This window comes from Lemur catta, chromosome 8 (assembly GCF_020740605.2).
Source record: "Lemur catta isolate mLemCat1 chromosome 8, mLemCat1.pri, whole genome shotgun sequence".
Lineage (NCBI taxonomy): Eukaryota > Metazoa > Chordata > Mammalia > Primates > Lemuridae > Lemur > Lemur catta.
In genome coordinates this window covers 13,207,907-13,233,064 of record NC_059135.1, presented here as the reverse complement: position 1 = coordinate 13,233,064, position 25,158 = coordinate 13,207,907, and the positions used below count along the sequence as shown (strand labels likewise).

General features: G+C 38.2%; 1 protein-coding gene across 1 annotated transcript; it reads right to left on the bottom strand.

The window, feature by feature from the left end:
* Positions 1 to 19,393: 19,393 nt before the first annotated feature.
* SCG2 (secretogranin II) lies at positions 19,394 to 24,864 on the bottom strand. Its single transcript, XM_045558742.1, has 2 exons — positions 24,751 to 24,864; positions 19,394 to 21,754 (listed from the first exon to the last, which is right to left on the bottom strand). The coding sequence occupies exon 2, from the start codon at positions 21,738 to 21,740 to the stop codon at positions 19,881 to 19,883; it is 1,860 nt and encodes a 619-aa protein (XP_045414698.1). The 5' UTR covers positions 21,741 to 21,754; positions 24,751 to 24,864; the 3' UTR covers positions 19,394 to 19,880.
* Positions 24,865 to 25,158: the final 294 nt, after the last annotated feature.

Here is a 25,158-nt window from a genome sequence, read left to right as displayed (position 1 = left end):
AAAACAAAAGATAATAAATGGTGAGGATGTGGAGAAAAAAGAACTCTGGTGCTCTGTCTGTGGAACGTAAATTGATACAGCTATTATGGAAAGCAGCGTAGAAGTTTCTCGAAAAACTAAAAATAGAACTACCATTTGACCCAGCAATCTCACTTCTGAGTATATACCCAAAGGTATTGAAATCAGGTTCTCAAAGAGGTACCTGTACTCCCATGTTTGTATCAGTATTACTCACAATAGTCAAGGTATGGAAACAACCTAAATGTCCACCAATGGATGACTGAATAAAGAAAATGTGGCATATAAATACAACAGAATATCATCCAGCTTTAAAAAAAAAAAGGAAATCCTGCCATTTATATCAACATGTAGGAACCTGAAGGATATTGTGCTAAGTGACCTAAGCACAAAAAGACAAATACTACTTGCTCTCACTTATATGTGGAATTTAAAATAGTCAAACTCATAGAAGCAGAGAGTAGAATGGTAGTTGCCAAGGGTTGGGAAGAGAGGGATATGAGGAGATGTTGGTCAAGGGGTACAAAGTTTCAGTTATGCAAGAAAAAATAGCTCTGGAGAGCTAATGGATAGCATGGTGACTATAGCTAACAAAACTGTACAGGGTATGTGAAATTTGCTAAGGGGTAGGTCCTAAATGTTCTCACCACCAAGAAAAAGAAAAGTAACTATTTGAGGTGACAGATATGTTAACTAGCTTAATGGTGATGATTATTTCACAATGTGTATATATATATATATTGTATATATATATATATATATATATACATATATATACAATTATCACGTTGTGTACCTCAAATATACACAATAAAAAATAACATAAAATAATGAAATAAATCTTACAAATCAACATGGAAAACACAAATAACCTTATAAAAAATTGGACAAAAATATAAACAGAAAATTCTCAGAAGAGAAAATTAAGTGACCAAAAAACAATAAAAATATTTTCAAGTATCTCACAACATTGGAGAAAAATAATCACTAGGGTATCAGTGGTAATATGAAGAAATTAAAAATCATACATTGCCAATAAGAGTGTAAATTGTTCAAACCACGTGGTAAAGCAAGTCTTAGAAGTTGAAGTTGTTTCTGCTCTTTGGCCCAGCAAGGTTATGACTATGTAGCTGTCCAACAGAAACTCTTATGAACAAAGAAGCATATTCAAAAATGTCCATGTGCTAATTGTGATACCAAAACAGTGAAAACAATCTTACTATCCACCAGCAGGGGGATAAAGTAACTGTGGTCTCAGTATACAATGAAATACAGTAAAATGAATGAACTAAGTAGAATAAACAAGGAAAATCACAAAACACAATTAGGAGGAAAGAAGTTGAAAAAAGATACCCTGCTATTTTATATAATGTTATTCAATATAATTTATACAGTAATAAATATACATATAATTTTTAATTTATATAACATAACATAATATCATTTATTAATACATACATGATAAATGTAAAAAGTGATACATTAGTAAGATATACATCAATTTGGAGAGTGGAGCTTACAATCAGAATCTAGACTATGTTTCACAAGGGAGGGATTTATTTATAGCTAGTTCTCACACCAAGAAGGGTGCCTGAAAAATAGAAGGTGCTCAATAAATACCTTTGAATAAACAAATGAATGAATGATTACATCTAGGAGGAGAATGAGAAGACTAGAATGGGGGGGACTTTTAGGTATAGTTGTAACATTTTCTTTATAAAATAGTTATGATTCACATATAAGAAAATAATATCATCAATTAAGTGCGGGTGATGGGTGTTTTGCTTTTCGAAATGTTCGAAATGACTTTAAAAATTTTTAAAACATGCCTATAACAGTATATAACATGTTTTTCTTACATTACATAAAACTGAATTACCATCCCCTCTTACCACAATCAAAAAAATATTGAGAGAGCCCATGTTTTTAATTTTAAAATTATGGAGCACAAATTTTTTTGGTTATATGGTTCACTTTTGTAATGCTTGAGTCATAGCTGTAAGTGTGCGCATCACCCAAATAGTGCTCATTGTACCCACTCGGTAAGTTTTTACTCATCCCCTCCCCCTTCCTCCCCTCTGCTTGATTTCCACTGAGTTTTACTGAGAGAGCCCATTTTTTTATTTCATAGAAACAACTTTTCAGTGCACAAATCAAAGAACCAACCTAAATTTTAAATGTTGTAGAATAAAACTTGAACAAAAAGTTGAGTTACTGTTCTACTTACTAACACAAGTAATAATCTCCTTTATTAAAAGTTGCATTATCACCTCATTTGATAAATTTTAAATGAATTTCTAGAAGCAATAATTAATTACAGGGAAGAGAGTAGGTATACTTCAAAGCAGAGCTAATTTAAATTATCTATTATACCTTTCGTGTAATTACATTTATTCTAATTTCATTTCTCTATGGGAAAAAACACAACAAAGGTGTACTAGAGTCTAGACACTATTCTAAAAACTACGTAATCAGAAGTCCAAGACATAGTTTCTTTATGATCTCCCAGTCTAGCAGGCAAGTTTCAGAAGGAAATCATTAATTGTGATACCGTATGATAACAATTATCATAGAATTATTCACAGGCATATGTGAGCATGTAGAAGAGGTTTCTCACAATCTGGAGCTGCAAGAAAGGTTTTCTGGAGGAAATGACACATGAGCTAGACCTTGAAGGATAAATGTTTGCCAAACAGAAAAATTAATGACATGAGCGGTCATAGGTAGTGAGGGATTTTTTTTCCCCAACAAAGGGACAGTATTTGTAAAATATTTGTGAAGTTCCAGTAAGGTAAGAAATAATAGTATATTTGGAACACTACAAGAAGAATGATCAACTGTAGCCTAAAGATGCATTTTATAGGGCGGTGGGAGAGAAGTTTGAAAACAGAGACACGAAGCACCTTACAACATCAAGATAATGATTCTAGAGTCTAGCTCATAGATTGGAAGGAACTATTAAAAACTTTAAAGCAATGGAATGATGTATTCGGATTAGGTGTAATACAAAGAGGAAGTTTCAGAGTGAGGTAGAGTTGGATGAAAGGAGAATAGTTAAGAGTCTATTATAGCAAGAGATGATAATGCTTCCCTAACCTACAACAGTGCCATGGGACTGAAGAACAGAATATTAATTAAGGGCACATTCAGAACACAGTTTCTACAATATTTAAAGAGTAAAGATTTGTGGCAGATTAAGATGGTTACAAAAGCTTCCTCTCTATATTTAGGTTCCTTTGCAATGTGACTTTGCAGTTCCTTCTATCAAAATGAAGAACCCGTTTCCTCACCCCTTGAATCTAGGCTGGTCTTATGCTGTGCTTTGGCCATAATAATGAAGAAAGTGTTTACAAATGGGCTTAAACACCCAGGGGCAGAACGGGGGCAATGCATCAGAAATGGCAGAAATGTTGGAATTGAATTAACTGATTTTCTATAAAATGTCTAATAACACTGATATAAAACTGGCATATTTTATTTGCAAAGTCTTTCTGCTCATGAGGCCTACACACTAACAGTTACTATTTGGAATTGCAAATGAGTTAAATTACTTCAGAAATTCAATAATTTAATCTAAAAAACAAGTCATCACCCAAAGGTTTCTTGTGAAATTAAAAAAAAAATTATCAGACAGTAAATAATCAGCTATTAACTTGCAATCTATTATATAATACATGAGAAAATCACCATAGCAAGAATGTTTTGATAACTCTCTAAGCACTCTGTGGCAGAATAGCTTGGTCTCTATTTCACACACATATTTTATCTTTACCTAACCTGTGATTTCTAATGTTTCCCATTGACCCCACTTCCCCACCCAATGGCAGTCTGGCAAATTTCTAAATCACACTGGTCACAGCAAAGATCGTGACATAACTGGGTAGCACAATGAAAGCTAACCAGGACAACAACCTCTAGTGCTTCTCCCACCCCCATCTGAAACTCGGAAGAGCTAGCTTCTCTTACCTGTTGTGTCTGAGCGTACTTTGTTTCAGTCTCCATGCTGCCTTTGAAAGGAAAGGGTCTTTTACCGTGCTTCCAGAAAGGGCTGGGAAAAGAGAAATAAGTTGCTGCTAATTGGCTTTCAGATTTCACCCTGTGTTAAAGTAAAAACTCTGTTCTCTGTTCAGGAATCTCAAAACTGTGTCACCATGCAGAGGCTGGAAGTACATAGGAGAGGTCTACAAAACCCCTCCCAGCTTATTTAAATGTAACTTCTAATTATAACATTTCATTAAAAAATTTAAAAATCCAAGAAATTTAAAAATCCAAGAAAAATTTAAATAGATGGGAGACCAGGACAATAGGTTCAAACCCGCACTACTCTTGGCAAACTAAGGGTCTTCTATTTTGCTCCCCCTCTGTAGTTCATACCTTGATCCATTAGCATAGACCAAGCACTCAGGCCCTCAGCGGCAGGGAACAGAACTAAGCAGAAAGCGCTGTGAAAGCCATGGGGAAGAGACCGTCTCTTGGCTTTCTGACGTAGGTTCTACATCCCAGCAGCCGTAGCTGCCTTCTCTTTAAAGACTAGCACTCTGGTTATATAGGAAGTAAGACCTCAGTATCAAGGTTCTCCAGGTAATACTACATTCCACATAAAATATTTGAGTACAAAATATGTTAGAAGACAATGATTGTCCTAGAGGAAACCCTCAGTCCTATTTATGCACAAGGTGGGAAAAAATTAAAATATTCCTCATTTGATTTCCTTTTAAATTAATGTCTCTTCAGATCAGATAACCTCACGTTCTTCTCATCTTTCTCATCTCTGGGAGAATTATGTGTTCTCAGGGATCCAAACGAAATTGCTCATCAGAATGAAGTAGAGAAGACTGGAGACAAAGAACATGTTTAACTTGCTGAGTGTTTGACTGGATTAATTGATTTCATTAAGCTTATAGCAGAAAATGCTGTGCTTCCTGGTGCCCAATGACCTATTGAAGATTTCATGAGTCACCTCTTTGTTTCTTTTACAGTCAATAGATGTGATTACCACAGGGCCAGGATGTCACTCCAGATGCATGAATATTTACCCTTGGGACATTTTCACCCTCCTTTCCTTGGCTTCCCTACCACTGTCAAAAGTTTAAGCCTGAATGGTGTTATTCCTCAAAAATAGTAGAATTGTTCCCTCTTCTCCTGTTCCTATCCAAAATCACCTGTTATACCTTTTAGAGGAAGAGACAGCTTCTCTACCGAAAGTTCAGGGACAGTAGGAAAGGCATCTTTCCCTATTCATCTGGGGTAGTCTATTATCAGGACCTGAACCACTCATTCTGCCATCAGAGATAAGCGTAAATCCAATGCAATCCTCCTGGACAGGAATCAATACCACAGTATACAATGACAACGCTGTCTTCATGGACAGGCATTCTCAGACCCATGAATACTACTGCTGAAGCAGATGAGCCCTGTAGATCACCTGGTCCCCAATTATTTTTACAGATGGGGAAACTGAGACTGGAACAATGTAAAATTACCTGACATACACAGTTAATTGTGACCAGGACGTGGGCCCAGGTCTTCTGATTCCTCACTTGCTGCTCCTACAAGAAGAAGATAAAGGTGCATATAGAAGGAGACTGGGGTCTACCAGACACCAGACAGGGGTCCTAGGAAGGGAAAATGCCAGAAAATAGAAAGTCCGGTGATGCTAAAGAGAATATATTTATGTCTCAATTGCTCCAGACTAATTATAGTATAACGAGGAATTACAGAGTTGTGGGAGCAACATCTCTGCTCTTCCCGAACTCACCCAGAAACAACACACCCCTGAGGCTTGCAGCTCTAAGTGTAGAACTCACAGCAGCCACGTCAGCCTCACCCAGGAGCTGGTTATAAAAGCACAATCTCAGCCCCCAGCCCCTATTAAGCCAGAATCTGCATTTTAACAAGATCTCCAGGTGATTCACGTGCACACTAAAGTCGGGAATGCATCAGCTAGGAGACAGGGAGGCCCACGGAAAGCAAATCAGGCCTCTGATCCCCAAGCCCTTCTCCCGCCGTTGTCCTTCCAAAGTCCCTGCAGAAATCAGCCTCAGGGTTGACACAACACCTTGTTATTTCCAGACCCCAATTCCCAGCATTTTTTACATAGCCCCAAAATCCTCAAAGAAGATTGATGTGTGGGGAGGGGGCACCAAAATGTGCCCGTACAGTTTGAATAAAAGCTTCTAGGACCCACAGCTATGCTTATAACCTAGTTCTGCTTTGCATGTTTTTGTTTTACTTTGTTTTGGTTTGCTTTGATGTGTTAGCTTTGTTGTTTTGTTTCTCCATTTCAATATCCATGTCTACTGTGCAGAGCAGGCAAATCAAAGCTCTTCTACAGACTGTTCCCTAAAATCTCACTCCTCATGCTACCATAGTAGCTAATACGTAGTTCTACTTTATAGTTTTTTTCCAAATAAGCATTTTTATAAGGCAGTTGCCCTAACTAGAGTGTGAGCAACTCAAAGGCAAAATTCTGTTTTATTTATCTTTGCCATACTAACTACCAATGCCTTACTTACATTTAATAAGCAACAAATAATAAATGATTTAAGTAGCAAAATGAATGAATAGGTGGGTGGATGAATGGACTGAAGCAGTATGAAGTAGAATGAATTCAGTAGAAAGTTAAGCTCTCATTCTTCTGGCTCCAACTGCAATATCCTACTGTTAATTCTCTTGTAGCCTGACCTCATCACAGGGCTCATGGGCTTTCAAGTTGTTTCATCCATTACAGAGAAGGCAGCCAGACTGTCTGAGGGTTTCTGTGTCCTGGAATGCAGTGAAAATACATGGGCTGCAATTTGTAACATGTAATCAATAAACTGCATTACTTTGAAATCTTCAGGTGAGAGTCACCATCCAACGTGCTTTCACCACAAGAACCCAATTTTCCTTCCTACACTCTACTCTTGATTTATAATAAACATGAAAGGAAAGAAACATAGTATCAAAGGAAAGAAAAAAGAAGCAGCAATTTTTTTCTTTCCTACAGCACTCCCCACCACCAAAAAAGGAAAAAGTTACAAAATATATAAAATCTTTAAGACAACCATTTCCTGGAAGTACTTTACACACAATCACAGCAAAAGTATCCTCTGGAGTCCTTTGCTTTAATAATAATATTTATCATGAGGTCACAAAATTCAGCTACTGCTTATAAAAAAAGAGAAACTGCAATGTCTTTATTTTTCCTGTAACTAATCTAGTCTTTCTCTTGAGCCTTCCTCACTGGATTAGCAGAAAAAGAAGTTAACCCATTGAACAATATAATAACTTAAATAGTCTCTTTCAGAAATAGACTTCCATTTGTTAAAAATACTAGTTCTCTTAATCTCCCAACTTCTCTGCTTTTCTCCTTAAACTGGTGTCTGGTTTATAGGGTAAGGGGAAGAAGGAAAGTTTATGTGTCCCAGGAACCCCAGGAAAGAGTTGAGGTCCTCTGATGAAATGTCATCATCTCACTCTGGTCTCTGGGTGTTGCATACATTCAGGCGCATCTCTCAGATCTCCTTTCAAGAAAGAATTCTCTGCCCAGCTGCAAGGGGTTATCTAAGAGCTTCCAGATGTTAGCTCCTTAGGGGTCTGCCTCAACTTTCAAGCTGGGCTCACACTCTTCTTGGGTGGCCGTGGCCAATGTCTGAGCAAGGGAGTGACAACCTCATCATGCTCTTCTTGTGGTGGCCACATGCCAGTGACTGAGCAAGGTGGTAGGGGCCCGGTCATCGCCTCCCAAGGCAGGGCTATTCTTACAGACAAGCTTTGCTCTGAAGCATCCCACTGGACCGCCAGGGACTTTTGGTGTCTGTAGCTCTGGATCTCTGGATCTCTTTCTCACAGCTTCCCCTGCCTCATCCTGCTTCCTTGCTTTTTCTTTGAGGGGTGTTACTCTCCAATAAACATCTTGAACTCCTCCTTCATGTTAGGGTCTCCTTCCTGGAGCATCCCGCTGTCACTCTGAGACAACGTCCTGTGTCCAACTGAAGTATGTTTGTCCTGCTGGCTTTTCAGGCTGAAGTCTGCACCCGACCTAACTCACAATCTATTCTCTCTCAGTTTTGTCAGGCTTATTAAGTGGCTCCTGGCCAACTCAGCCTCACCTCAGTTTCCCCCGGCCACTTTCTTCTAGGCACAGTCATGAGCCACATAACACTGTTTAGGTCAATGATGGACCCATACGATTGTGGTCCCATGAGATTTTAATGGAGCTGAGAAATTCCTTTCGCCCAGTGACATCATTGCCATCACACATCATGGCACAGTGCATTACTCATGTGTTTGTGGTGATGCTACTGTACAAACAACTGCCAATCATATAAAAGTATAGCACATATGATACGTACAGTACATAATATGTGAGAATGATAATAAAGACTATATTGCTAGTTATGTATTTACTGTACTATACTTTTTATCATTATTTTAGAATGTACTCTTTCTACTTATATGAGAAAAGTTAACTTTAAAACAGCCTCAGGCAGGTCCTTCAGAAGGTGTTCCAGAAGAAGGCATTGTTATCATAGGAGATGACAGCTCCATGCCTGTTACTGCCCCTGAAGACCTTCCAGTGGGACGAGATGTAGAGGTACAAAACAGTGATACTGATGATCCTGACTCTGTGTAGGCCTAGGCTAATGTATGTGTTTGTGTCTTAGTTTTTAACAAAAAGTTTCAAGAATAAAAAAATAAAATAAAAAATTTTAAAAAAAGAAAAAAATCTTATAGAATAAGGATACAAAAAAAGAAAAATTTTTGTACAGCTGTGCACTGTATGTTTTAAGCTAAGTGCTGTTACAAAAGAGTCAAAAAGTTTAAAAAAATTAAAAAGTTTAGATAAAAACTTTTTACTTAAAAAGTTAAGTAAAAATGTTACAATAAGCCAAGGTTAATTTGTTATTGAAGAAAAAATAATTTTCTTTATACATTTAGTGTTGCCTAAGGGTCCAGTGTTTACAACGTATACAATCATGTACGGTAATGTCCTGGCCTTCACATTCACTCACCACTAACTCACTGACACACCCAGAGCAACTTCCAGTCCTGCAAGCCCCATTCATGGTAAGTGCCCTATAGGTGTACCACTTTTTCTCTTTAGTACTGTATTTTACTGTACTTTTTCCAAGTTTAGGCATGTTTAGATACACAAATACTTACCGTTATGTTACAATTGCCTACAGTCTTCAGTACAGTAACGTGCTGTACAGGTTTGTAGCCAGGAACAATAGGCTTTACCATATAGCAAGATGTGTGGCAGGCTATTGTATTTAGGTTTGTGCACATACACTCTATGGTATTCACACAACGATGAAATCGCCTAACAATGCATTTCTCAAAACATATCCTTGTTGTTAAGTGATACACGACTGTATCTGCCGTGCCCTTCATCAGCCTGAGGCATGTCTCTCCAATAAGGCAATAGATATATTCTGGCATGGGATAGGCAAAGTCCTGAGAAATTCTCTCTCATAGCACCTTATATAAATTCTTAGGAAAAAACTCTTATTAGCCCATCCTGGGCCATGCCTATCCCTGGGCCTTCATTATGGACAAGAGGATGGGGGAGCATGATTAATCGACCTAAGGGCTGCATGCGCTCTGCACCTGCAGGTCGGGAGATGTCAAGTTCACCAGCCTCAACACATACACGTGGAATAGGGAGAGGCAGGTCCCTGAAGCAAGATGGGCTGATGTGACTAGAAGAAAGAGGAAATGAGAGGCTGAGCATACCAAAACAAAATAAAACAAAAAAATTACATAGTTCCTCACTAACATGCTCCATGTCCTCAGGAAGCTCAATGTTTTATCATAGAGTTACATATAAATGAATAATTGCAATAGAATATGGTAAGTGCTGCTGGAGGAGTAGCTACTACAAAGAAAGGAAAGATTTAATCATTCCATTCTTTGTAGTAATTAGAATGATAAAGTCAGGGTGTACAAGATAGGAAGCAAGAGAACACAATGTCTGAAACTTCATAACATTGGATCAGATCTTAAAAATGAACAAAAGCTTGGCAGAAAGACAAGAGTAGAGGACCACGCGGGTGGAAGGAATACAATATGCCAAGTCCCTAAGGCACAAAACATCACGATAGAACATCCTTCTTCCCCTGGATTCTGTCACTGGAGCACCTCCATGGAGGTGTGCCAAGTTTCAGAATGGATTAGACCCTACACATCTCCAGCCCTAGTGTACCCATAGCCCCGAGATGCTTCCAATACATAGTAAATAAGAATAAACTGTGCATTTACAAAATCAGGCTGATCTGTTGGCTTACTCATTTTTAGAGCTATTTTTCTTTAATTTTATGGCTATCCACAGAAAAGGTTAGGATTTCAGCTGAGTAAAGGAGAGATAATAACTCTATATGAAAAGAACATGGGGAGAATATATTAGGTGATATTAGCAATTTTAAACTTATTAAGACTTTAAACATGAGGACTAAATGGTCACGTATACTTATATAGATATTTATGTGTGTGTACAAGTAAGCTTAATATATGTGGAACACTTATATGACTTTATGTGAAAATGCCATTTTACTATACATATATTATGCATGTATGCATAATATATATTCACAATATTTTCACGTACACATCATACATCACATATATGTGCTATTTACATATATATTCCCTTATATTAGAAGGCACTTTTCACATAATGTGCAGACTAAAAAAATGAACAAGGGTTCTAGTTATAATACAGTTTCAGTGTATTTGAACACACACATTTTTAAAAATAAAACATTTAGCTTATCTCTAACTGGAAATGAATAGAAATATGTAACATATAATTAGAAACTCTTCCCATTCATTTCTTGTTCCATATAGCTTTTCTTTAATAATATGAGCCTTATCAGGATCAAATTCTAAGCTCAATGAATAGAAAGCACAGATCACAGCTTACTCTATCCAGCACGCTGGAAAAGCTGCTAAATCATTAAAGAGGCTCAGGCTGGCACTGCTGCCTTCTTATTTTTATTTTCTTAAAGATGCAGGAAGCCTGCAGGTTAAAGCACAAAATTACTTCCACTGCTGTCATGAATTTTGAACCACCTCCTGCACTGTGCTGATTTCACACTGCAGAACGGTTCGATGCCGTAACCCTGACTCTCCTGCTGCCATAGCAACTTGTTGGTTCAGAATGAATTGAATAAAGGATTATCACTAAGGAGAAAGGGGAGGGGCTTCTGTTTTATTTACTTTTTAGTCAGTTCACTGTGCAATGCCTATGAATGGGAAGACCTAGAAGGAAGGATCTGGTTGTTCCTTTTAAAATCTATGTTGCATTTTAAAGACACCATAGTTATTAAATATCCATGTTAAGTTTATCATTGCGTCATCTTTGGGCAGTAGAGAATGAATAAAATTTTTAAAGTCTTCATTATCTCATTCAAATTCTTCTTTTCCCCTAAAAAAAGATAGGATTTGGGCAGTATATAGAAAGGAAAATCATACTAAATTGAAACTTGATCTCATCAGTTGTCCCTGCCCATGTGGGGTAATTTGAGCATGACTTGGGATTTTAAGCTTAAAATAAATCTAAGTATTGGTTCATACCTCCCACAGACTTCTGAACATTACCATTCCCATGAAATGGCCCCAGTTAAATTGTACCCCATGACAGATGGAATCAAAACTTGTTGCTTCATTACAAACCACTTTCCCAAAATAGCTGCATATGAGAAATAATCCTATTTATAAATGGAACAAAAGTGCTTTCACGATGTAGTCTATTTGTGTGGAAATACATTATATGCATCCCTTATAGCTCTCTCCCTACATAATGTCTAGTACTAGGATTTACACATTGCAAATGGCTAGTAGTAGTTCTTGGCTAATTCATTGTGCAAATTTATCTTATATTTAGCAACTACTTTGTTCCAGGCACTGCAAAGACACCCCACATTCACTGCCAACAAATTCTTACAACAGCCATGAAAGGTAAGTGTTATCCCTACCTTCAGATCCAGGTAGATTAAATGCCTGTCCAAGTAAGTAGGAAAGCCAGGATTTTACTCTTGCTCTTTTTGTTAGCTCCAAAATCTCTCCTCCAAGTAAAAGTTCCAATGCATCAGGTCAGAGAACTTTCTGGACTTGAAATCTGAATGCTCTTTGTGCTGTGATCCAGGAATTGACATGCCAATCAACATTAGAAGGGCTAAATTGTTATGTGGTGGCCCAAACTCACCCAGTAAGACATATGTGAAAACCTAATTTTCAAAACAGCAAGCTCGTGAGTGTTTCTAGATCTAAGGATTAGAAAATTACCAGTTAAAAGGGGATGCCAGTGTGGGAATCTAGGATAGAGTTCAAACTCAAATTAAGCCAAATATTGAAATCAGATACTCTTTAAAGAATGGAACCTTTCTGAAATTTCAGGTGTTCTGAAAGCACCAAGGTCAAAGAGCCCCTCAAATGACCATGTGGAGTGCACAGTAGGTATTCCATTCTTATCTATTACGTTGAGCTGAGTTTACAGAAGACACATGCGCAGGCTCCATAAAGCACCGTAGAGCAAAGAGGAAGGTATCTTAATAATACCTGCTCACTTATTCAGCACAGCTTTTGAGCAGCCTACGTGAAAGATGCAGTGTTGGGCATTGTAGAGAATACTGAAAGAATATTCAGAGGAGTCCCTGACTTCAAAGAGCTTATAATTTAACAGGTGAGACAGACTGGTCAGCATGGCTAGCCACAGCTGTATAGCAAGATGAAGAGAAATAAACATCCCGAAAGCCAAGGAAAAGGAGCAATAGGTGCACTAACAATGGAGGTAGCAGTGTATGCACTGAGCCTTGAAGGATGACTAAAATATCAACAGTAGGTAAAGGAAAGAGGAGTACAACAGGCTGAGGAACCAAAAGCATCACAATACATGTATGAGCTGGAGCAGCAGGAAATACCAATGTGGCTGTTACATCATTATGTCTCAGCACAGACGCTAAAGCCTACTCTACCTAATCCTTCCACCCCACCACCCACTGTTCCTCTATGATATCCAGAAGTCACATCAATGATAATGATTTAATGAAAGGGCATCAAGGAAAAAAAGCATCTGATAAAATTACAAACCTCAAGGTATTAACAATACATTTTGTCCATGAAAATGTCCTGAGAATAAAAAACAGAGTGGATGTAGGCATATGCAAATGATATGGAAATTAACTATAAATACACATGTGGCTTTGGTCCTCCAGAAAAAAAAAAATTGCTGATGGCTGCTATAATAAACCATCTGGAAGGTAGATACTGTCTGAACGTTTGCAGACAAATTATCGTCTTTGTTCCAAATCAAAAGGCTTAAACTCACCAGGAAAACTCCACTGGCTTTTCAGTCCCACATTCTTTTCACCCTTAAGAAGTTTCCTGATCAAAGCCCATGGGGCTTCCCAGCCTTCCAACTGTCAGGAATAATAGTGGCAGCATAAATAGCATTAGCCGTAGTAGCTATGTGTTCAGCCTGACATAACTTTTATCAGCATGTGCCTAATCTCCATAGCATTGTAATAACAGCAATCTTTTTCTTCTATGGATAAAAATAACTATAATTCTTACCTATATTGATAAAAATACCAAAATAACTATAATTTTATAACACTAGAAAACTGTGGCATCTTTGAGAACTGCCTAATCATGGCCTGGGTCCTTCTGATAATGCATTAGTTAAATTGAAAAATAGCTTGGCCCACTTTTCACAAGCTAATAGCTCCTACCTATTCCCTTCCTGCTAAGTTCCTCCAAAGGTGCTGCTACATTTCCTTTGGGCAAAGATGGAAGACTTTGATACTGAAATCTGGATCGAGAATTTTATTGCCCCCATTAATTTTATTCTGTGAAAATTTTAAGTGAGTCATATTAAATTCATATTGACATATTACAATAAAATTGTTACTTGATATAATTGATATAAGATTGATAAAATAATTTGTATAATAAAATTATATCCTTATCAAGTTTCTTTATTCTTTTAATAAGGATTTACTTAGTTTCACTCTTCTAGATTCAGAGTTAATCTCCATTCTTCCTATATTTTCTCCTTTTTCTGTCCTCATTCCTTCACTCTCAATTCATTCACTCAATAACTATTTTCCATGTATTTCCTATGTTCAAGCTACTGATCTAGGGAGCTAGAGATACAACAAAAAATAAAGCAAACAATAACTACCCTCAGGAATGTTGTATTCTAGTGATGGAGGAGTAGGGAATAATCAAGATAAAATTGAAAACTGAGAATGTTAGACGTAGTAAGTGCTAAGGACAAAAAAAGTCAAGCAAGGAAAGGGGATAGGAAAGGTGTGGAGAAATTGAAGTTTTAAAAAGAATGGCACCAAGAAGTCAATATATGGACAAAGACTTGGATGAAGTAAGGGAGAAAACCATGCAGCTATTTGGGGAAGTAGCATTTCTGAAAGAGGAAACAGCAAATACAAAAGTCGTAAGACGAGAATATGCTTGACATTTTCAAGAACAGTGAGGAGGTTGGTGCCGCTGGAAAGCGGGGTGTGGTAGAGCAACAGGAAATTAGTCCTGATCTGGGTCGTGTAGGCCATTGCAGATCATAGCAATAACTTTTACCCTCACTCTGTGTCATCTAATCCAGGCTATAATTGGATTAGATTGCTGTATTTAAAGTATAGTGAAAGGAAAGAGTGAAAGCAAACCAACAGAAAGATATTCCAGTAACCCAGGTGAGAGATGATCATGGTTTGCAGCATGTTGGTAACAGTGGATGTAGTAAGAAAATGAAACGTGGATATATTTGGGGGTTGAGACAACAAAACTTGGTGGCAGTTCATGAGTGGATAATAAGATAAAGAGTGAGTGGTGTCTGTGATGAAATAAGTAAGCAAACATGGGTTTGGGTCTGAACAACTGCAATAGAAAAATCTGTGAAAGGAGCTTGAATTGTGTCAAGGAGCAGTAAATCAGGAATTCTTCTATGGCCATGTTGCATTTGAGATATCTATTGGACATCAAAGAGGGGACGTCATCTAGACAGCAGAATTTATGAATTTGGAGTTAACAGAAACACTATAATCTTGGACATACAGATTTGGAGATTGTCGACCAATAGTTGTTGGTGAAAGCCATGATGCTTGGGATGGGATCACCTAAGGAATGAGTGTAGATAGAAAAGAGAGAGGTTCCAAAGTCTAGACTCTGGTCTCTAGTGTTTGAAGATCAGGGAGATAAAGAGGAACAGCACAGGAGACTGGGAAAGAGTAGCCACTGAGGTAGGGGGAGAACCAGGCATGTTCAGCGGCCTGGACACCAAGCAAAGAAGGTGGTTAAAGGTGAAAAGGTGATTGGCTAATGTTGCTAAGTCAAATAAGATAAGGGCTTGGAATTGATTGTTCATCAGATTTGTCAATATGGAGTCACTGTTTATCTTGACAAGAGCCATTTCTGTGGAAAGGTGGGGACAAAAGCCTCACAGAAAGGGATTTGAGAATGGGAAGGGAGAATTTAGATAAGCACACACAACTCTTTAAAGGAACTTTTTCCTTTAAAGAAGAGACATAGGGCAGTAGATGTAGGACAAAGTCGGGTCCAGAGATGGCTTTTGTTTGCTTGTTCAGTTGGTTTCGAACATGAAAGCAAGCAGCCTATCTGTATGCCAATAGCAGCGATTCACTAGAGAGGGAAGACTCACTGAAACAAGGTTCTCAAGTAAGTGAGAGCGCAGGACTGAGTTTACAAGTGGAAGAGTTAATCAGGCAGGAGCAGTCACCAGTCCCTTGGCCCCCCACAAAAACAGGAAAGCAGAGAGGGTATCAGCACAGATGCAGGCAGGTGGGTCAAAGTCAAGACAGGGATCAGTAGACCTGCTCCTCAGGGTTGCTTCATCTTTTCTCCAGTGAAACAGGAGTGAGATGATCACCTGAGAGCATGGACTCTGGAGGCAGCATCGGATAGTTTCAGAAATGGGAAAAAGTATGATATTATTGTCTAAGGATGAGAAAGTGAATGGATTAGGATATGTGAGGATTACAGGACAGCATTGAGGACAGTGATCATGAATTTAAAGTGAAATCAATCAGTGTGTGTCAGTATGTGTCTTACTCCTACTACATTCAGTTGTGAGAGAGAAGGTAAGAGTGGGTGCAGAATTGGACTTAACTAGAGTTGTTTAGGAAAGAGATTATAATGGAACATGAGAGATGGAAGAGAGTTAAGATGTTTACAAGGGAGTGATTACAATGACTCGCCATGAAATTTATGCTTTACAAGGTGGGGGTGAAGAATAAAAGCGATGAGAGAGAGTGGAAAGATGGTAGGATGCATGGATTCCTTTTTTTTTTTTTTTTTTTTTGGTGGGTATAGAGATTATTAGAACTGTAGCACCAGAGGAAGTCCACTGGAAATAAAGAAAGTGGCTGTTATAGTGAGATGTTTGGAATTGAGATTTAGGATAGGTTGCAGTTATTAGTAAAGAAAAGATCAAGGGCATCACCATGCAAGTGAAGAGCTGATAGAGGGTGGAGCCTAGGGGACTGGAAAAACCATCTTATGGATATTGAAATCAACAAATGTTAAGAAAGATGCTGTACTAAAGAGAACAGTGAGCAGGAGCCACTATCCCTAATGAATGAGAAGTGACCCGGGGCAGTAGATGACTGCAACAGCAAGGAGTAATGGGTGATGGCAAGAGATTTGATGCTGGGTATTTTTATGGGAGAGAGAAGAAAAATGTACTATAAGCAGCAAGAAGGAGCAAAGGAGAGAACTACAGGGGAAGCAGAAACCTTAGGGGAGAGGTAGGTTTCCCTCAGAGCAAGGAGTGGAAGAGAATATTCATAGAAGGGGTCAAGGGTGCAGGGCATTTTGCTTATGACTGACCTTGAGTATCAAAGAGCATAGTGAAAAAAAGTTATAGACTAAGGTAAGGTGTAGGAGTTGGCGTCCAGAATGGTGATATACAAAGTTTAGAGAGGTTTGAGTGTGGGAGAAGAGGGAGGATTTGAAAGTCTTGTTATGTATAAAGAACACAATCAGATTAGTCCTAGCTGTCCCCAAGGCATGGGGGAGAGGCTGTGAGTGATGAAGGGAAGGAAGAGTTAGTGGGTGGGGGTCTTGCAAGAGCATGCAGGATCCCATCTGATTACCACTGATGGAGACACAGACTCCTGCAAGGGGCCAGTTTAGTGCACAGTTTCCTTTTTTTATTATTATTTCAAAATATTACGGGGGTGCAAATGTTTTGGTTATATAAATCATTTTTGTACCATTTGAGTCAAAGTTTTAAGTGTGCCTATCTTCCAGATAGTGTGCATTGTACATGTTAGGTGTGAACTTACCCATCACCTCCTCCCCCTCCTACCTGCTGGATTTCCAGTGAATGTTATTTCCATATGTGCGCACATAAGTATTGATCTATTAGTTCCAATTTAATGGTGAATACATGTGGTGTTTGTTTTTCCACAGACAGTTTCTTTCTCCTCCCAGTGGCAGCCTGCAGAGGGTGTCTGCTGGGAGGACTTGAGATACACCTGACTCCTAATGAAAAAGGCTTCTGGGCAGGAAGAGGGGCAGTTTGTCATCCACATCCTTGAATGGTACTTACAGCTTAATTTCTTATGCCTGGGAGCAACATATTAAAGTACTTATAAAAAAAAACACTTTGAATCAGAAATAAGTCTGATGAGTCAATAGCTGGGGATCTAGTGGTAATGCAAAAGGGCAAAGATGCACGCTGATTGATGTCTGCAGGAGGTTAGGGAGAGATTATATATCTCAAATTAAAATATCTCTCCAGCTGCCAATCCTGATGCTTGAAAAGTCTCTTTTAGAGAATCCTGGAATTTCAAGCTTAACCTTAACTGAGGCTTTAAGAACAAAGCAGCACAGTGTAGCCAGAAGACTGCAGGGTTTGGCATGCCCTTGGTCTGTGTATAAATCCCAGCTCAGAGCCTCATCAGCTGTGTCATGTTGGTTAACTTGCTGTCATTGCCTAACCTCTCAGTAGAATGTTTAAACATCACAGTGAAGGCAAGTTTCTTTTGGGTGGAGGTGCATGTGCCAAGTTTGTATTTCTGCTTAAGACTACCATGGAAATATTCACACAGTGACTTAGGATCCAAGGAGTGACTTACTGCATGATATAGAAGATTGGAGAAAGTATACAGTGGGCAGAAGGTATATGTGGACACCTACAAAGCATGGTGTATAAATATGTTACCTAGACTTTATGCCACATAACTGTCCTAGATCTCTCCACCGCAAGGAGCCCCAGTTTGTTCTGGGGCCTCCCCTTACGTCTGACTCCATGCACGGGAAAGCATCAGATCCCCATGGAAGGGCACAGCCCTGAGAGCTGTGGTCAGTCATGGGTTAAAGTCCCACTCTGCCACTCGCCAGCTGTACAACCAAAGCTGCTTATTTCACCCCTGTGTGTTTCCAAAGATACGAATAGCATCAATCTCAGAGGTCTATAGAGTTAACTGTGATAACCTGTGGGAAAGCCCCTTCTGCAGAGCAAACACTCCATAATGCCTAATTCCCAGTACCACATTGTGAGGCAGAAACTCCCTGTCTTCAAAGTATCTGAGAGAAAAGTCCATGTATTAGAAACACTGTAGAGATCATCGCCTCTAAGGTCCCTTCCACTTACAGATTCTAGAATTCCATGTAATTGTATGATAATTCGACAGAAAAGAGTCTAGAAAAAATTATAAATTAGGAAAACCTACAGTGTTTGCCCCAAGACCTCCACGCCCTTCCACTGCCTTCTGACAGTTCAGGGATCATGCCCTGCCCCCAAGACACATGCACATGAGGCATAGGCACACACACACACACACATGTGTTCTCCCTTAGAGGTGACACATACTGAAACCCCAAGAGCCTCTCATCATTCAACCCCAATGTCCCATCCCCCAGCTGGTCTGTTTTCACTGTGACTGTGCCCATTCACTTCCCTAACAGTCTGTTTGGGGGTCCTTTGGCCCCTTCAAGTCATACAAAAGTGGCAGCATCCTTGTCTTCCGGGGACCAAGGTGACCTGGGAACAGGCAGGTTGCTTCCGAGTGTGTAGTCATTTTTGATGGCCATGTACCCGGCATTTTCCCTTTTCTTTCTGTTTTTGCTAGTTATGGGTATTGAAGACAAGTTTCTTTTATTTATATAAATCAGAAGTAAAAGATATACATATTGAACCAAAAGGCTTATTCTATAAATCATATATATGAGAAAAAACACGGGCAAGCACTAATAGGATGCTGTTAGAGGATGCTGCATTCTCCAAGCATACAGCATGAGCACATATTTAAAAATCATTACTTCTTACCTGGTTGGCTGGGGAAGGTAATGATTTTGTCTTCTGGCTTGCTCCATCATCATTGTTTCTGGTTTTCCAGAATGAAGAGTCAAAATATGTCCAGAAATAACATTTATTAATCAACAATAAAACACACAATAGAAAAGGCCTTATAAATAAAACTATATATTTATAATGCTTTATTTTTTTGCTCCAGTACTCCACAAAACACTACAGACAGTAACAAAATAATTCAATAAATATTAAAAACTCTCAAGAGAATTATAGGACACTCTTTATCATATGTGAGCATCAACAATGCCACAGCCATTAGATACACTATTAAACACTATCATAGATATCTTTCTTGAATAACGGACAGAATAAATTTTTTATCCAGAAGTCATAACATTTACACAGATCCATACACAAGAGAACAGCTCAGAGGAAGTGAAGCAGACTCCCCAGTGACCTGGATTCATCTGCCTGTACATCATTTAAAGATATTACAGTGTTAACAGGATAGAAGTCAACACACTAAAGAGAAATGCTGGGGTTTGCTTGGGGTGGGAGAAGTGAAATTAGGGCAATTAATGAAAGCTGCTTACATATTTTCCATTGCTCTCTTAGCAATGTGCTCCTTTCCCTTTTCTGCCTTTTCTTGGTTGAGAAATTCCAGCACTTTCATTAACAGATCTTCATCCAAGTACTGTCTATTTGGGATATCATCATTCTTCGGGGGCCCCACAGGAAACCTTTTGCTGACTGGGGCCAGCTTGTCAGTCTCCTGAGAGCTGACTTGATTCGAAGGCTCTTTGATGGTTTTCTCCATTGGGTCCTCTTCTTGTAGGTCATCTTCAGACGAGCCTTGACTGGGAACTCGCTTCACTTGGTTTGAATTAATGATCTCAGGGTATTTAACTAGCATCCTGGCCAAGTACTCTCCTAATTCTTGATCCTTGTCACTCAGGTTTTCATATGCCATTTGTTTGTTTTCGACATCTGGCAACCAGGCAGCTTTGGGAAGCTCGTTTGCTCCAGATTTTCCAGGACCATAGGGGAGCCTTGGCAGAGCCTTCTCTGGGTTATATGGATTGGGAAAGTAGGGAGGTTTCTGATTTGCTGCACCCTCCATCCCTAAAAGATTTAAAATGTCCTCAACACTGAGCCCATCTGGTAGGGCCTCTGTGCCAGCACGACCAGGTGTTGTGCGGTAGCCACTCTTGGAGAGCACTTTATTTTGGAACAGGTCTGGATGGTCTAAGTCAGCCTCCGAGACGTCGTCTAGGTCAACGGGAAGTTCAAGCTCCTGCTCCGGTTCCACTGATGCGCTTGGCTTCTCCCCACTTTTGAGCATTTCAATTAAGTCTTCAGGGGGTATCTGTAAATTCCTTGAGATTTCAATCAGCTGATAAATAGACTGAGAATCAAGTGGTTTCTCAAAAAGCCTGGTTGCCCGTTCCCCATTTTGCCCATTCTGTAACCTCCCACTTCCTGCAGCTTTCACTAACCTTTTCAAATAGGCGATTACTTTGGAGACATCATCTGAAAGTTGGTCTTTACTCTCTTTCTGGAGATCTTCATCCTGGAGGCCAAGCTGCCCTGAACGTTTCATTTCATCGGTGAGTTGTTCATTTTTTTCTATCTTCTCTTTGCTGTCTCTCACCTCTTCCTGGGTTTGACTCTCTATTTTCTCTTCTACTGGGTTCCAATCTTCTCCCCCAACCACGTCTTCATAAGCCATGTTATTGGCCTTGTAGACATCATCTTCATCATCTGTGTAAAGTTTCTGCTCCTCATCAACCTTCTCACGCTTCTGGTTGTTTGGTCCTGTCAGCTTCCCCAGCTCTTGGAAGACAGATTCCAGTGTAGCCAGACTTTGAGGGGTATATTGTTCCTCCACTATTTCATTTGTGCGTTTAAAGGGGTTGTCCCTGGAATTCTCTTCATACATAGGAAGGAATCGCATGTGCTTTAGCTTTCTCTCTGGCCACTCTTGTGTCTCATAATCATCACTCATGTCCATTGGAAAGTTCTTTTCTGAATTCAGGGCATAGGGCTTGTTTTCTTTTGGTGAAGACTGGGGCTCATTTTCAGCCTGTCTCAAAGCTTCAAGTATTATCCTCATCCAGTCGTCTTCACTCAGTGAATCTCTTGAACTTTCTGGCAAGTGACTTTCATCACCATTTTCTTTTTGCTGAAGGGGAACAGAGACACCTTGGTAGGGATTATAATCTGGGCTGCTTTCCTCCTTGTGAGCTTGTTGTCGGAGCCTTTCTATGTACTCCAAAGCCCTGATCATTTCAGGATTGGGAAACTTTTGGACACTTTCCAATCTGAGGTCTGGTTCTTTGTGCAGCAGCTGGTTTCGCTGAAATGAAGCTGCTTCAGCCCCAGAGATGAGGAAAATTAAAGGGATAAGAAACAGGGCTGCTCCAAGCCAGTGGGTCTTAGCTTCTGCCATGTTTGAAAGATTTCCTTAAAGGATAAAAAAACATGAGTTAACATAAATGAAACAGACTAGAACTCATTATAGCAAAAGAAATAATTGACCATTGGGGGGGAAAAACATAGCAGAGATTATCTCACATTAAATTTAGAATAACTCTTTTTTAAAATGCGTGAGTATTTCGTATATAATCCCCACAAGCTAATCACAGGAATCTTTAGCAACATTGTTACTCATTCACATTAAAATTGCATAGCATTCTCTTGGTTAAAACAATAACAAAAATACTGATATGAGACTTCTCAGATTTTATTTTTTCATTTACAAAACATGTAGTTTGAATTTTAGTATATGTTGTTTCTTCTTAATAAAGGAGAAAAGACTTTCCAAGATGTTTTAGTTCTCTCATACAGCATTCCTATTGAAATCATTGGTAAAATGATTTGTTGGCTTAATTCAAAACACGCATGTACACACACACACATATGCACACACACACATGACTATATCCTTAAGGTTTGTCAAAAAGCATGTGGTTTATTTCTCAATTGTCCATCTAATTTTGTTGTTAAAACCCAGCAGTAGTGACATGATCATATACTGTGAGTGATATAGTATATTAGTGTCAATCATACTGAATTATCTCAGAGGGGAGTTTTATTCACATATATTTTTCAAAAACAATTTGTTCTCAATCTGACACCAATCCAATTATCAATTAATAACCTCCACAATATGGGTCTTCTCAGGTCTCAGACATTACCTAAACCAATGAAGTTTCTTTCTGTGTAAATATGCTAAAATAATAAACTGTTTTAAAATCTCTGTGCTCCTTATTTATTCTAATAATTTTATTATGACTGTCTTGCAAAATGCAATTGTGGTTATACTTTTCATCAGCCTTCAAGAGTGTATAGTAAATAATAACAGATGCTACACAGAGAAAATAAGTTTTTTTAACTGGTCTATTTCTGAACTCGTGAGTGTTCAGATTCAGTTTGTCTTATGTCTGTGTCTATTTTGGTATGGACCTGTGAAATCTTAAATGACTCATGCTGTTAGAAAATCTTAAAATAACCACTGTGACTCCCAATTTAGATAAACACAGATGATGTGTTCAATTCTTCCTACTTAAATATCTTCATTCATTTTTTTTCTCCAGTGCCTTAAAATCTCACATATGAACTAGCAAGAGGATTTGTTTTTACATGTTTTATATTTGGCATTACTAACAATGAAAAAACTATTTTAATATTTGGAATTTTGTTATAAATAAAATGAATGTAAAAGTTTACAGACGTTCATAATATCTTTACTGGATCATGGTTGTGTGATGAATAAGCTAAGTTATATATGTGCAATTTTCTGTTAGCTTAGACATCAACTGTAGCAAATATGATTGTTCACTAGATCATATTAGTGATTAGATAATGTTTTCAGTTCTTAAAGACCCAAAATAATTGTAGTTTTAATAACATTTTTAGCATAGATACGTATATTTATTAAAATGATTCCCATTTACCAGACTATTTAATTTACTGAAATAAAAACCTCTGAAGGCATTTTAAAGAATACTTCCAAAATATTTACTATAAATAAATGTTTACTATAAGTAATTTTATTCATAAAATTCTTAGGTTTAAAAGAAAGTACATTATACATTCTTCACATTATTTCAGGATCAATTTAGCTTTGGTAATCAATTTTCAACATTGGCATTTGAAATAGTAATCTTAAAGACCCTACTGAGCTTATTTTCTTTGAAAGCACTATCTTGAAGTATTTTTAACATATGGGTTATGTACTTGTCTTTAAAATCATTATTTTGGAGATGGGCTTTGCTGTAGAGTTGAAGCAGAATACTCATTGCAGTCTTTTAAACCACAGCCTAACAAGTGCTACCCTTTCGTTATCTCTTCATCTACTCAGGATCAGTTTGGACAACATAGTTATTGTCTTTGAGTCTTACTGAAAGGATTCGTTTCCCAGCTAGCAGCTCTTTCAAGGAGTAAAGATGTTTTCAACAGCTCTAATACTCTTTATAGGGTTTGATTTAAAATTGAATTTTCTGAAATCCAAATAATTGAAACATTGTTTCTTCCCTGATAGTTATTATGAAAACCTCTCAAGTTAAAATGTCCTTCCTATTGAAATCAAACTAGAGCATTGACACATGCAGGTGGAGCAATTTGAGCAATTCAACTAGTTGGAAAATAGAAAAAAACAAATACTTGTACCAATCAAAATCTTTAGAAAAATATTGTACCACCTCTTTCAATGAAAGCATATAATAACAACAACATACAGTTAAGAATGTTTTCATCACATACTCAAAATTATCTTTTCTCTGTAATTCATGATCACATCCAACCTATAACCCACGATAATATTTTACCCTGGAAAAAGGATGATGCCTGAGTTTAGGATCATTCTAAGCTACTTCCCTAGGACTAAAATTAGGAGATAATAATGTAAACCCTTTCAAATACATCAGTTGACAGAATAATTTTACATAGTTAGTTAATTTAGAGCTCTTGTAAGGTAAATATCAAAGAAAAAAAAACTAGTTCCAAAATTGGTTGTCTCTATACCTTTAACAGCCATTGAGTCCTTGGAAACCTACTGTTAAGAATATTAAGCATATAAATTATACCCCTAGCTTTGTATCTGGTTCTTAGAGGAAGAAACGATATATTATGGAAAGAAACAAGGTAACAAGCTTGGTTAACTTTACATTAATATCTATATTGACACTAAAACCCTTAGTTTTTCACTCTTCTTGTATATGATTATCTAAACAACATTCTTATTGATAAATATCCAACATCAAACAGTAAAAATCGTAGACTAAATTACATGTACACACATATATAGCGTCCTGACGTTGGCTGGTGAGCAGCAGGTTGCTATTCAGTTATTCTATCAATGTAAGCTTTCAAAATGTTGTTTATCTTCTCTGCTAGGAATTAAGGGAAAACACGTAATTTAGAACTTTCCGGTAAATCAAAGAGAAAAGCAGCCTTACCTCTTTTCTTATATGCCAGAGAAGGTCCACAGCATGTTCCTCCCGCTTCGCCAGGAAAGCGTCTCGGGCCCTTTCAGCACCCGGACAGCTCCTCGCTTATAGGGAGCCGGCGCCTGACTCCGCACTGCCACGCTGACGTCACCGGGCTCAGCCACGAACCCGAGCACAGGCGAGCTTTTTCGAAGAACCGGGGAGAAAATAATCGCCTTATATATTTTTTTGAAAAAAAACGTTGCATGCTTACGCCACCTGTCTTTTTGTGGCAAAAATTGCAGTTTTCTTTTTTCTCTTTGAAACTTGAAATAAAATGCTCTGCACAATTTCCTTTACAAAGAAAGAAATCTGTCGGACAGACATGGCTAATTTTGCAAGATTATCTCATCTAATATCTCGTTATAAGAGTTCCTT

Excerpts from the sequence above, each read along its gene's own strand:
- SCG2 (XM_045558742.1), bottom strand. The coding sequence starts at position 21,740 with ATGGCAGAAGCTAAGACCCACTGGCTTGGAGCAGCCCTGTTTCTTATC.